Source organism: Carcharhinus amblyrhynchos, chromosome 5 (assembly GCF_965287045.1).
Source record: "Carcharhinus amblyrhynchos chromosome 5, sCarAmb.v2.hapA, whole genome shotgun sequence".
NCBI classification, from domain to species: domain Eukaryota; kingdom Metazoa; phylum Chordata; class Chondrichthyes; order Carcharhiniformes; family Carcharhinidae; genus Carcharhinus; species Carcharhinus amblyrhynchos.
Window position 1 is genome coordinate 38267780 of NC_137328.1, and position 13248 is coordinate 38281027.

Below are 13248 nucleotides of genomic sequence, written 5' to 3' on the forward strand. Positions count from 1 at the left end.
TCCTCAGTATGCCAGCATCTATAGTGTCCACAGCTGGCAAGATATAAAATGAGATCCAGAAAGTAAGAGTACTGGGTCTGCTGAGGGTCACAACATGAGCTATCAGGCCTCATAACCATTCAGTATCATTAATTCAACCTGTTGATGACATGGTTTTCACTCACAATCACAATATCTAAATTGCGGGCAATTGTGAAAGGTTTCCTAATTTGCCATATTGTGGATGCTGCTTCATGAATGTGGAGTGGAAAAAGTGTTGGATGCTGCACATTAAGAATTAATTTAATATTTGAAAATAAAATATATGCAGCCATTTTAAGGGAAAATGTCACAATTTAATAACCCCAAGACATGACTGCCATGTTGTTGAAACAAAAAAGTGCCACAAAAGAAACAGTACTGTAAGAATATTAGAAAAGTACACGTATTAATTATTTAAAAAAAAGGATTTATTGTTCTTGAATACAAAAGGTTGATGGAAAAGCTAATGCAAAAAGAATGTTTTAGGAGTGTGACACACTTGTTCGAATTAAATATTGTGGCAAACTCAACATTGCAGCAAATTTTCCTTGGGATTCAAGCTCGTACTTTATATACATGGTTATTTGCAACAAAAAATTAGATTGGTGTCCCACGTTTACACAGTACAATAGATGGTTATATATTGATTCATTACCATCTTTATTTTATTACAAAATAACATTTTCTGTTTTAAACCATAAATTTCCACTACTGTGTATTTTTCCTTCGAAGTAGCACAATCTAATATTTATTTCTTAATTCTTGGTGAGTGTACAATCCTGCGAAAATACCAACATCTTTCACTATTTTTTTTTGAACATCTTATTGTATGAAATATATGCAAATGAAGAATGACTAGATGCATATTACCAGGCAGGTTCTCTTTCAAATTTAATAAAATATTTTTTGAAAGTTTTGAGTTGTACCACAAATTTAGCCACAACAATCAAAATGGATCAAGCAACTACATTAAATTAAAGGGACTCAAAGTACCAAGTTCAACTTCTGAAGACTGCTGGAGTAGATTTTCCTAAAATTAACAGTCTTGGTTTCACCACTGACACGACAAATCAAAGAGTAGCGGCAATTGAAAACACGCACTGAACATCGCATATATGAAATGAAACAAGTCTTCTTTTGCCCGCGTTTTTTAAAAAAAATCTGATATGAATTGCACATTAAAAGTATACTAACAAGGTAACATTTCAAGTAATGGACACAATGACTTATCTGAACCTCGTTATCATTGGAAAGTACACTTGTTCTGCTGGAAGCAGTTTCAGAACCTTCAGTAATAAAAAAAAGTATTAAAATTCATCCCATCTTTGGACTGAAAGTAATCGTTGAGGTCTCCTGAAAAAGACGCCATTGAAACATGGTTTTTCCTGCAACATACTTGCTAAAGAAAGATCTATATTTAAGAAATATAGCTTTACTATCCAAACGATGGACTGCTAAGCGCACACATTTTACCAAATGGCAAAGGTGGCAAAAACTGATTTGGCAGTGAAGGGAGTATTTCAAATAAATAATTAATCCCAAATTAAGAATTTTCTACAACAAACTTACAGAAAATTGGGAACAGAATATTTTAGACAATCCCACTTTAAAAAAAAACACAATTTAAATACATTTGATATGCCAAAAGCTTTAAACTATGATCAACCAGCCTGGTTTATACCAGCTTTTCTCTGTACTTCTTCAGTGAGTTCTGAGTCTTCAGGTGTATTTACCCTTCACTTAGTCTGTAGAGCTAAATAGCAGAAGGGTGTACACCAGGTTATATCAGGAAACCAAATAAGAACACAAGAATCTGAAGGAAGGCCTATGTAAACAAAAGATTTGTGATGCAACTATGTTTGCAGATAATTAGCATTGCATTTTTTTAAAAAATAAAGCTGTCAAGTACTTTAAAAGGGTAAGGAAAATTACACCACAAATCCCTTGTTCCTGATAAGAGGTCTAAATCAAATCCGGAAGAAATGAAAAAAATCTCTGCTTAATAGCATGATTGTGCAGACAATATTTCTCCCTGTAGAAGTACAGATCTGTATTGGTCAATCACTGATTAAAACATATCAAAGCTGGTAATAGATTTTAAAGCACTACAGTTCAATTACTAAGGCTAGAACATTGTGTAGTTACATAGTGTCCCTAGGATCGCAGCTAGTTTACAAAAGGAAATCAAAAAACTGGAGATGAATACACCAGGCATCTGGTGATCAATTCCTACTGCATTTGTAAGCCTTGGTCTTAAATGTGACCAGAGTGCTCAATGTCTGGTAGTGTTCCAAAGATCCAAGATATTTTTCATGAATGGACTTGTTCAATAAATAGATAGATCAGTTACATACTAAGGCAGTGTTGCACATGCATCATTCGCCATGTGGATGTGGACACCACAAAGATACACATTACCACAGAGATTCATAAAGAGCAAATATCCAGGGGACAGGAGGTAAAGGAGATGATGAACCTCACAGATCCAATACTTCCAGAACATTCCTCAGGCTGATACAGATCTGTTGAATCTCTTGGCATTTTCCCCCAGCAACACGTTCAGGGGAGGGAAGCGTGACTGGCTGGAAAAAAGCTGCAGTAAGTAGCTCTATAGGGCTGGTTGTATCGGTTGCATCGCTAAAAGTTCAACACTCCAGCTCGTAGCTGGGGATCAGTGTCCTCATGATGTTCCTGAAGTCTCCAGATAACTCTGTAGCTTTCGGACTGTGGTTTTATCCAGTGAGCAAAGGTCAAAGTCAAATGTTGTGTTTGTGATGTGAAAATGTCCAGTTTCTTCTATTAGGTTAACAATCTGAAGACAGATAAGCAACAAATTAGCTGTCAAAGATATGTATTATTTAATTATGATATAGCTGCAAATGTTGGCTTCAATTAAGAAACCTTTTGTATCAAATGGTACATTAGCACGTAGATACAATATTAAAAACTACTTCTTTGCTCCCTCTCAGCCACAACCAGAGGGCAATCCTATCCCCAATATATACCAAAATTTGCCCTTCTCTTTTCTCACGTATTTAAGCATTTTTTCTTCAGCTGAATTTTTACACCCCAACCCCCCCTACTCCAAATCCTTTAGCATCCATCTTGTCCAAACACTCATTTCTATTGATGTAGTGCTGCTCAGCCATGTTACGAAGGCAGGATTGATCTGGACCCCTTGCTTCACTGTTGCCAACCTTTTTTTAAAACATTCAGATGTGAACTAAAAGTACATACTGGAACTTTTTGTCCCTGAGAATCATTACTTTTCTTCAAGAATTTTGGTTGTTTTAAAGGACATCTGGATATCACTGCCACATTTGTATTGTGGGGCAGACACCACAAAACTATATACCATGCAGTTTATAAGTCAATTTCTTTCTCCCCATTCGATCTTTCCTGAAATAGAAACTTTTTTTGAAAACTCAGAAAACAGAATCTTAATTGTAAAAAGATTCAATCTTTGACTTGGGATTCATTAAATTTCCAATTCAATTAGGTGGTTCTCATACAAGGAAATGAATCCAAGTTCTTCTGTTTCAGAGCAGATCTGGATGTGTTGTTAATTATTCAAGGGATTAAAATCTGCAATAGTATAAAGCCACACAGAGCTGACTAAATTAGAAAGGATGGGGAAAAAGTTTCAGATTCTTAAATCAGTATTTATTGCTTAGAGTCCCTTGAAATTTAAATCTAAACCTACTCAAGAATTTAATACAATGCTACTGCCACATTCAACTCACTTTGAATCACGACCTAATGACTCAAGTTGAAAGCAGTTAACCATTAACCGACTACATAGAAGTTACAGCCAAAACTGGCTCAACACAAGCCTCCTCTCATGATGTACTTCATCTCTCCCCACCATATCCTTCCGTTCCTTTCTTCATGTACTTATCAAGCTTCCCACTAAAAACTTTGACACTATTTGTCACAACTAATTCAGGTAGTAGCAGTTTCTACCAGTGCAGAAGGCAATACTTTAGGGTCTTCACAATTTTGAAGCTTTATGATACAAGGGCTAACTCTATAAATGCCTCAGTGGGGAGCCCAGCTTTAACAGTTTATCAGGCAATCACAGGATGATTACAGAATTTTCTGTTCAACATCATTTCCATCTTTCGAAGACTTGGTACACGCTTAATGGACTGAATGGCCTCCTTCTGCACTTCAGGGATTCTATGATCCTATAACCAGCCCTAGAAAGCATACTTTGGTAAACAGCTGTGACACCGTGGGAAGGTGCCTATATTAACAAGTATATCTTTTGGTTTATGGACTGGCTATCCAGAGTGACAAGGTTTCTAATGGACTGTCCATTCAATACTGTTGATCATCCAGTGGATAAATGTAGCGCATGTACTGGGATGTTAAAACCAAAAAAAGTTCCAGGTTCAATTTCAGTAAGGGAAATAATGAGGCTTCAGTGTCCTGAACACAATTGGAGAATGTTTCATACTATTTACAAACTGAACAAAATTGTGGTGCTCAGAATTTGTACCTTCAACAGCTCAGAAGGCTGAATCTGCCACAACTTTCTCCAAATAATGAGGCAGGCCAGGTTTAGAATTCTGTTATGTGGACCATAGTCTTTTGTGGCTACCTTCTCAGCTTTAATGGCTTCAAATTCCATCACTCGCACTGTACGAATGATACAAGCACTTTACTTCTTTAAGAATTGAGTATTTTGTGTCTATTTGTACAAAAGCACAACTCAGAAACAGAACAATATCCCCTTGTAATCTGGGCTTGAAAAGAGTGTCTTTTCAAACTCTAAAGGTTGGCAAGTTACCAGCAGGAAGCAAGGTTCCATTCATTTGCTGAGAAGTTTTATTTCATGGTCAGGTGAACATAGAAAGCAACTGTTAAAATCAGATTCACTTAGTTTAAATTGATCTTGAACTAATGTAGGAACTTTAGCATGGGTGATATTCTTACTGAATTTATAATCCAGAGGTCTGAACTCATAATCCAGACACAATATCCTATCATGACAGCTGGAAGAATTAAAAATCAATTGATTAGTAATACTGGAATAAAAAAACTAGTCTTAATAATGATGAAATAATGTGATAGTTGCAAAAATCCATTGGGCTCATTCAGAGAATGAAATCTGCCTTCCTTACACATGACTGCAGACCCACATCAATATGTTTGACTATTAACTGCCTTCTGAAATGATCTAGCATAGTGCTTAGTTGTACCAAGCCATTCCAGCAATATCGAAGAATAATAAAGAAGAACCGACAATCCATCATTGATCTTGATGTCAGAAATAACAAAAGACCCATCCTATCCAGACAGCTCCACAAAATCCCAACCAACATTTGGGGACTGGTACTAAAATTAGGAAAGATGTTGCAAAGGACAAGTCAAGCACTAGCCCAAACTATCATACTCAAATTATACTGAAAACCATTGTCCCACAATCCATGGATTAAATCTCTGCAGTCCTGCCACATCCAATCAAGAATGATGGTAGACAATTAAACAATTGTAGGAGAAGGTTCCACAAACATTCCAATTTTTAAATGATGGCAGAACTCAAAGGTAATAGACAAGGCTGGAGTATTTATACAATATTTAGTTAGAACTGCTAAGTGGAAGAGCCATCTTGGCCTCCTCCTAAAAGGACCCCAACATAGATGCCATTCTTCAGCCAATTCAATTCACTCCACGTATCAAGAAATAACTGAACACACTGATATGAAGCTGACAAATACAAGCTAATGCTGAAGACAAAAGAACTTTACAGATGCATAAGAACAGAAGATGTTGGAAATACTCAGATTTGGCAGCATCTATGGAGTGAAAAAAAAGCGTTAATGTTTCAGGCCATGAGCTTTTAACCGAACCTGACATTCAACATGAGAATCTGTCATTAGCAGTAAGCAGGCTTACACTCTGGAACTAGCTGCACCCTTAGCCAAGCTGTCCCAGTACATCTACAACACCTGAAAGTAGAAAATTGCTCAGCCACGTCCTGTCCACATCCACTCTGGAAAATCACCACCCCACTGTCCACCCTCAAATCAAAGAGATGAAAGTTGTCACTGACAGTGCTTGCAAATAACCCACTCATCAATTCTGAGTTTGGATTCTGCCAGGGCCACTTGTTTCCAGACCTCATTACAGCCTTGGTTCAAACATGAACAAAAGGAGCTTAATTATAGGGGTAATGTGGAAGTCACTGCCCTTGACATCAAGACAGCATTTGACCCAGTGTGACATTTAGGAGTCCCACAAAACTGAGACCAACGAGAATCAGGAGGAACATTCTTCACTGGTTGGACACTCACTGAGCACCAAGGAAGATGGTTACGGTTGCTGGAGGCCAATTACCTCAGTCCTAGCACATTGCTGCAGGACTAACTCAATAATATTTTATGTTCAACTGTCTTCAACTGCCTTCAACTGCCGCATCAGTTGCCTTCCCTCCATAAGCTCAGAAATTGGATTGTTCGCTGATTATTACAGTGTTCAGTACCATTTGTAACTTCTCAAATACAGAAGTCTGGGCAACATTCAAGCTTGGGCTGATGAGTGGCAATTAACATTTGTGCCGAGTGGCGGCCTCCAAGAAAGAATCTAACCTGCTGTTGACGTTCAATAATATTATCAAAATCCCTCACCAACATCCAAGGGTTACTACTGATCAGAAATTTAACTATATTAGTAATACAAATACTATACCTACAGGAGGTCAAATACTGGGAATTCTATGGAGAGTGACTTAAATGTGGAGATGCCGGCGTTGGACGAGGGTAAGCACAGTAAGAAGTCTCAACACCAGGTTAAAGTCCAACAGGTTTATTTGGTAGCAAAAGCCACAAGCTGTCGGAGCACTGCCCCTTCATCAGGAGAGTGAGAGTTGTGTTCAAAAACAGGGGCATATATAGACACAAACTCAATTTACGAGATAACGGTTGGAATGCGGGTCTTTACACGTAAAGAAGTCTTAAAAGGCACAGACAATGTGAGTGGAGAGGGTTAAACACAGGTTAAAGAGGTATTGCTTTCAGCCAAGACAGTTAGTGAGATTTTCTAAGCCCAGGCAAGTTGTGAAGGTTACAGATAGTGTGACATGAACCCAAGATCCCGGTTGAGGCCGTCCTCATGTGTGCAGAACTTGGCTGTTAGTTTCTGCTCAGCAATTCTGTGCTGTCGTGTGTCGTGAAGGCTGCCTTGGTGAATGCTTACCCAAAGACCAGAGGCTGAATGCCCATGACAGTAGTGTCCCCCAACAGGAAGAGAACACTCCTGCCTGGTGATTGTCAAGCGGTGTTCATTCATTCGTTGTCATAGCGTCTGCATGGTCTCCCCAATGTACCGTATCTTGGGACATCCTTTTCTGCAGCATCTCAGATAGACAATGTTGGCCAAGTTGCAGGAGTATGTCCGGTGTACCTGGTGGATGGTGTTCTCACGTGATATGATGGCATCCATGTCGATGATCCGGCACATCTTGCAGAGGTTGCGTGGTGTCACGATCACTATTCTCCTAAGATTGGGTAGTTTGCTGCGGACAATGTTCTGTTCCAGGTTGTGCAGTTGTTTGAAGGCAAGAAGTGAGGGTGTGAGGATGGTCTTGGCGAGATGTTCATCTTCATTCGATGACGTTGACTTACCCAGCGGGTCCCCAAAGCCTATCCACCATCTACAAGACGCATCAGGCATGTGACTGAGTACTCTATACTCACTTGGATGAGTGCAGCTCCAAAAATACTGAAAACATCATCCAGGACAAAGCAGCTTATATGATTGGTACCCCATCCACCACCTTAAACATTTGCTTCCACCACCACACACAGTAGTTGTGTGCATCTACAAGATTTCTTGCAGCAACATGCCACACCTTCCTCAACAGCATCTTCTCTACTACTTAGAAGAACAAGGGCAGCAGATGCACGGAAACACTGTCTGCATAGGTCCGTTGAGAGGTCATTGAAGAATTTTGGGTAGATAGTCACCGTTTTTAGCATGACTGAAATCTCAACGCCCTGTAACAATAAAATGATGCCCATCCAAAACCCTTCACTTTTTTGGGGGTCAATAATAGGTTATTTCCTCAGAACCTGTTCATAAGGGATGAGATATTTGATACAGACTTAAAATCCAACATTGATTTTAGACAATAAGTCAGACTCCGTAGCTCTTTCCTGATATTTTGTAGCCACTTTCCCCTTGTGGAAAGAAGGATGACGACTTGTGGGCTAATAAGTCTCTTGAACTTGGCTACAAAGAGTTACAATTGTAAACAGCTTAGGTGTAATCAACTGTTCACTGGTTAGGGGATTCCTATAGTTAACCTTTGTGCTTGCATGTCAACAGCCACGATTCAGGTGAAAGCATCAGTGAAAGTTTCAATTACATTGGTACAATTTTTGGTGTGAAAACCAGGAAAGCCACTGTTGTTGTTAGCATTTCTTCAGATCCTCACTTTTTTTTCCCCACCACTGTTCCCCAGAGTGTAAAGATTTCTGAGCTGATTATCAGCCTGTTGGACATCATTGAATGCTCCTGCCATGGCCATCAAGTCCTGGTGTTGAATTCAAAGTAAGAAGTCTGACAACACCAGGTTTAAGTCCAACCGATTTATTTGATAGTAAACTTGCAAGCCTGATGAAGGGGCAAACCCCGAAAGCTTGCGAGTTTACTATCAAATAAATCGGTTGGACTTAAACCTGGTGTTGTCAGACTTCTTACTGTGTTTACCCCAGTCCAACGCCAGCATCTCCACATCATGACTACTGTTGAATTCAAACCCAGAGCTTCTGGTCGAGCGGTAGGGGCACTACCACAGTGCCACAAGGCCTCCAGCAAACCATTAATAAAATGTCAAGGCAAAAATCAGTTGCTGGAATAAAATAAATAATTAGGAAATTGCTGCTTGATAATAAGCCTTGGAATCATACTGAAGAAAATACCTCCTCCTGCTGCATTCCATTTAGAGAAGTAATACAAGAGGAACATTGATATAACATAAGACCAGAAAGAAACCACAAGTCTAGAAAAGAAAAGGCAGGTTGAGAGAAACAAGATTCGAGACATAGCTGTTCTTTCATTATGTTCCCTCACTCCCAGTTGGAACTTCAAGGATGCAAAAGGTGAAGAATTTTTACAATCAACAATATTTAAATGTGACAATGCAAAACGAAGTTTACATCAGTCAAAACCTTGAAGAAAATGTATTCTTACCTGTTGTAGTATGTGCCTTTCGCGAAGTGTCATTAGCCTTCTATGAAGTTCAACCAACTCATCCAGATATGCCTATAGACAGATGACCAAAATTACTATTGTGATGCCTTATAAAATGTACAATCCAACTTAAATATAAAATGTTGCTCATATCTTGAAAACAGTGTCTCACATGCCAGTTACACTCGAGAGATTAAAATTTAGTGAAAGATCATATTTGGTATACAAGAAGTGTTTTACATTATACTGTAACATAATTAATGGCCATCATTTTGTCAACTGTGCAAATGAAACCTGATTAGAATCAAAATCATAGAGCATGGAAGATTGAATGGAAACAGGCCCTTCGGCCCAACTTGTCCAAGCCACCCTTTTTTTTTTGAAACCCCTAAGCTAATTCCAATTGCCTGCATTTGGCCCATATCCCTCTATACCCATCTTACCCATGTAACTATCTAAATGCTTTTTGAAAGACAAAATTGTACCCACCTCTACCACTACCTCTGGCAGCTTGTTCCAGACACTCAGCACCTCTGAAGAAACTGCCCCTCTGAACACTTTTGTGCATCTCCCCTCTCACCTTAAACCTACGCCCTCTAGTTTTAGGCTTTCCTACCTTTGGGAAAAGATGTTGACTGTCTACCTTGTCTATGCCCCTCATTATTTTATAGAGCCACCTACGCTCCAGTGAAAAAAGTCCCAGTCTATTGGGCCTCTCCTTATAACTCTTTTGCCGTTTATGTATTTGTAGAAGCTCTTTGGATTCTCCTTTGCTTTATCTGCCAAAACAATTTCATGTCCCCTTTTTGCCCTCCTGATTTCTCTCTTAACTCTACTCCGACAGCCCCTAAACTCCAAGATATTCACTTGATCCCAGCTGCCAATGCATGTCATGTGCCTCTCTCTTCTTCTTGACCAGAACCTCAATATCCTGAGTCACCTAGGGTTCCCGACTTCTGCCAGCCTTGCCTTTCACTCCAAGAGGAATGTGTGTTTACCCTGAACCCTGGTTAACACACTTTTGAAAGAATGCCATTTACCAGACGTCCCTGTGCCTTCCCACAGACTCCCCCAATTAACTTTTGAAAGTTCCTGCCTGATACCATCAAAATTAAGACTTTTTTTCTCCAAAAGTGGAGCATTTTTTGTCAAGGATCAAAGGGAGATATTCCAAGTGCCAAAGAAAACAAAATTAAACTGTTTTTTTCAACTGTTTGCCTTACTTGCACCTTTTCACATGATTCAGAACCCTGAAAACATCTCCATCATAATGGAATGGAGGTTTTGCTATTACAATCAGATTAAGTAAAATCAGCACAATTTGCACTAGCCATTTTGATTGCAAGAGAGTCAGGAGGTTTACAGCATGGAAACAGGCCCTTTGGCTCAACTTATCCATGCTGCCCCCTTTTTAAGCCCCTTCACATTTTAGTGACTGGACTTAATTTTTACAGAAAAAATTGGAAGTCAATATATTGCTCAATGTATTTCTGAAGATACACACTTAGTCTGTAAATTCGTGAACAACTGATAATTTGCAAGACGTAAAACCGAAGTCTTTAGTAAATTTTCCCGAAAGAAAAATGCACGATTGGTGCAGGACAGAATGGGAAAAAAATTATTCAAGAAATTATTGAAAAATAAGTATGGTGATATGAAAATAACAGATATAAAGATACTTATTCCCATAAATATGTTGATGGAGTCAGAAGAGATAGGTGAGGCATTAAATGAATACTTGTCTTCAGATGTTCACAATGAGAGGGGCCATGTTTTTGAGGATAAGTGTGAGATACAGGCTGATAGGATGGAGGTGGTAGATGTTCTGAGGGAAGATGTATTAGCAATTTTGAAAAACCTCAGGGTCGATAAGTCACTGGGCCAGATGGGATACATAAGAACATAAGAACATAAGAAATAGGAGCAGGAGTAGGCCATCTAGCCCTTCGAGCCTGCCCCGCCATTCAATAAGATCATGGCTGATCTGTCGTGGCTCAGTTCCACTTTCCCGCCCTCTCCCCATAACCCTTAATCCCCTCTCTTATCAAGAACCCATCAACCCGCTTCTTAAAAATATTTAGCGAGGCAGCCTCCACCACTTCGACGCCCTGCACTCGGTTCCCTCCTCCAGATCATCTATATAAATGGTAAATAGCTGAGGCCCCAGCACCGACCCCTGGGGCACTCCACTAGTCACCATCCGCCAATCCGAATAGCACCCATTGACCCCCACTCTCTGCCTCCTATTTGACAACCAATCCTCTATCCACGCTAACACCCTACCCCCAACTCCATGTCCCCTGACCTTCTGCAATAACCTCTTGTGAGGTACCTTGTCAAACGCCTTCTGAAAATCCAGAAAGACCACATCCACCGGCTCTCCTCTATCCACTGCCCTAGACACATCCTCATAGAACTCCAGTAAATTTGTCAGACACGACTTCCCTTTAATGAAACCGTGTTGCGTCCGCCCTATCAAGCAATTCCCTTCAAGATGCCTCGCAATTTCCTGCTTAATGATGGATTCTAACATTTTACCTACCACAGACGTTAAACTAACCGGCCTATAATTCCCCGCCTTTTGCCTGGCACCCTTCTTAAACAACGGCGTAACATTAGCCGTTTTCCAATCTTCCGGCACTTCCCCGGAATCCAGCGACGTCTGGAAAATAACCACCAAGGCATCCACTATCACCTCCGCCATTTCTTTCAGAACCCTCGGATGCATTCCATCCGGTCCTGGGGACTTGTCCACAATCAGCCCCTCCAGTCTGTCGAGCACCACCTCTCTAGTAACAGTAATGTCATTAAGACCCTCCATTCCTACCACCTTTCCATCGCTAACACCCGGCAAATTATTCACGTCCTCCTCCGTGAAGACAGAAACAAAAAAGTTATTCAAGACCTTCGCCATATCCCCATCCCCTACCACTAGCTCCCCTTTCTCATCCTCTAAAGGACCAACGTTCACCCTAGCCAGCCTCTTCCTTTTTATATATTTATAAAAACTCTTGCTATCCTTTTTTATATTAAGTGCTAGCCCAGCCTCATAGCTTCTCCTACCCTCCTTTATCAACTTCTTTGTCAATCTTTGTTGACATTTAAACCTTTCCCAATCCTCTTCTCGCCCACTGCTCTTAGCTACTCTAAATTCCTCCGCTTTTAATTTAACACTTTCCTTCACCTCCTTCGTTATCCACGGCTTATTACCTCTCTTCCTACTGTCCTTTTTAACCATCGGAATAAATTTCTGCTGAGCACCAAGAAAGATCTCCTTAAAGATCCTCCACTGCTACATTCTAGGGTACTTTGGGAGGCAAGGGGTGAGATTGCGGAGCCTTTAGCTTTGATCTTTGGGTCCTTACTGTCCACGAGGATTGAAGAATGGCGAATGTTGTTCCTCTCCAAGAGAGGAAATAGGAATGATCCTGGTAATTATAGGCCAGTTAGTCTTACTTCAGTGATCGGTAAGTTAATCCTGAGGGATAGGATTTATGACCATTTGCAAAGATGCAGCTTAATCCGGGATAGTCAGCATGGTTTTGAGAGGAGTAAGTCCTACCTCACAAATTTGATTGAATTCTTTGAGGTAACGAAGTGTGTAGACGAAGGTAGAGCAGTTGATGTCGTATACATGGATTTTAGTAAGGCGTTTGACAAGGTTCCCCATGGTAGGCTCATGAAGAAAGTAAGGTGGTGAGAGATAGAAGGAAATTTGGCCAATTGGATAAGTAACTGGCTGTCTCATATAAGTCATGATGTAGAGATGCCGGCGTCAGACTGGAGTAAACACAGTAAGAATTCTTACAACACCAGGTTAAAGTCCAACCAATTTATTTGAAAGTAATCCCACAAGCTTTTGGAAACAGTGTTCCTTCGTAACGTGTGAGACACCTGATGAAGGAACACCGTTTCCGAAAACTTGTGGGATTGCTATCAAATAAATTGGTTGGACTTTAACCTGATGTTGTGAGCCTTCTTACTGTCTCACAGAAGACAGAGGGTGGTGGTGGAGGGAAAATTTTCAGA

General features: G+C 40.0%; 1 protein-coding gene across 2 annotated transcripts in view; it reads right to left on the reverse strand.

The window, feature by feature from the left end:
- Positions 1–435: 435 nt before the first annotated feature.
- The window catches only part of mllt3 (MLLT3 super elongation complex subunit), a 139549-nt gene continuing 126736 nt past the window's right edge, over positions 436–13248 (reverse strand). For both annotated transcript variants that reach the window (XM_080188678.1, XM_080188677.1), the window contains 2 exons: positions 9220–9291; positions 436–2833 (listed from right to left, as the gene is read on the reverse strand). In XM_080188678.1, the coding sequence (XP_080044804.1) occupies positions 2702–2833; positions 9220–9291 (204 nt within the window). In that variant the 3' untranslated portion in view covers positions 436–2701. The remainder of the gene's footprint in view (positions 2834–9219; positions 9292–13248) is intronic.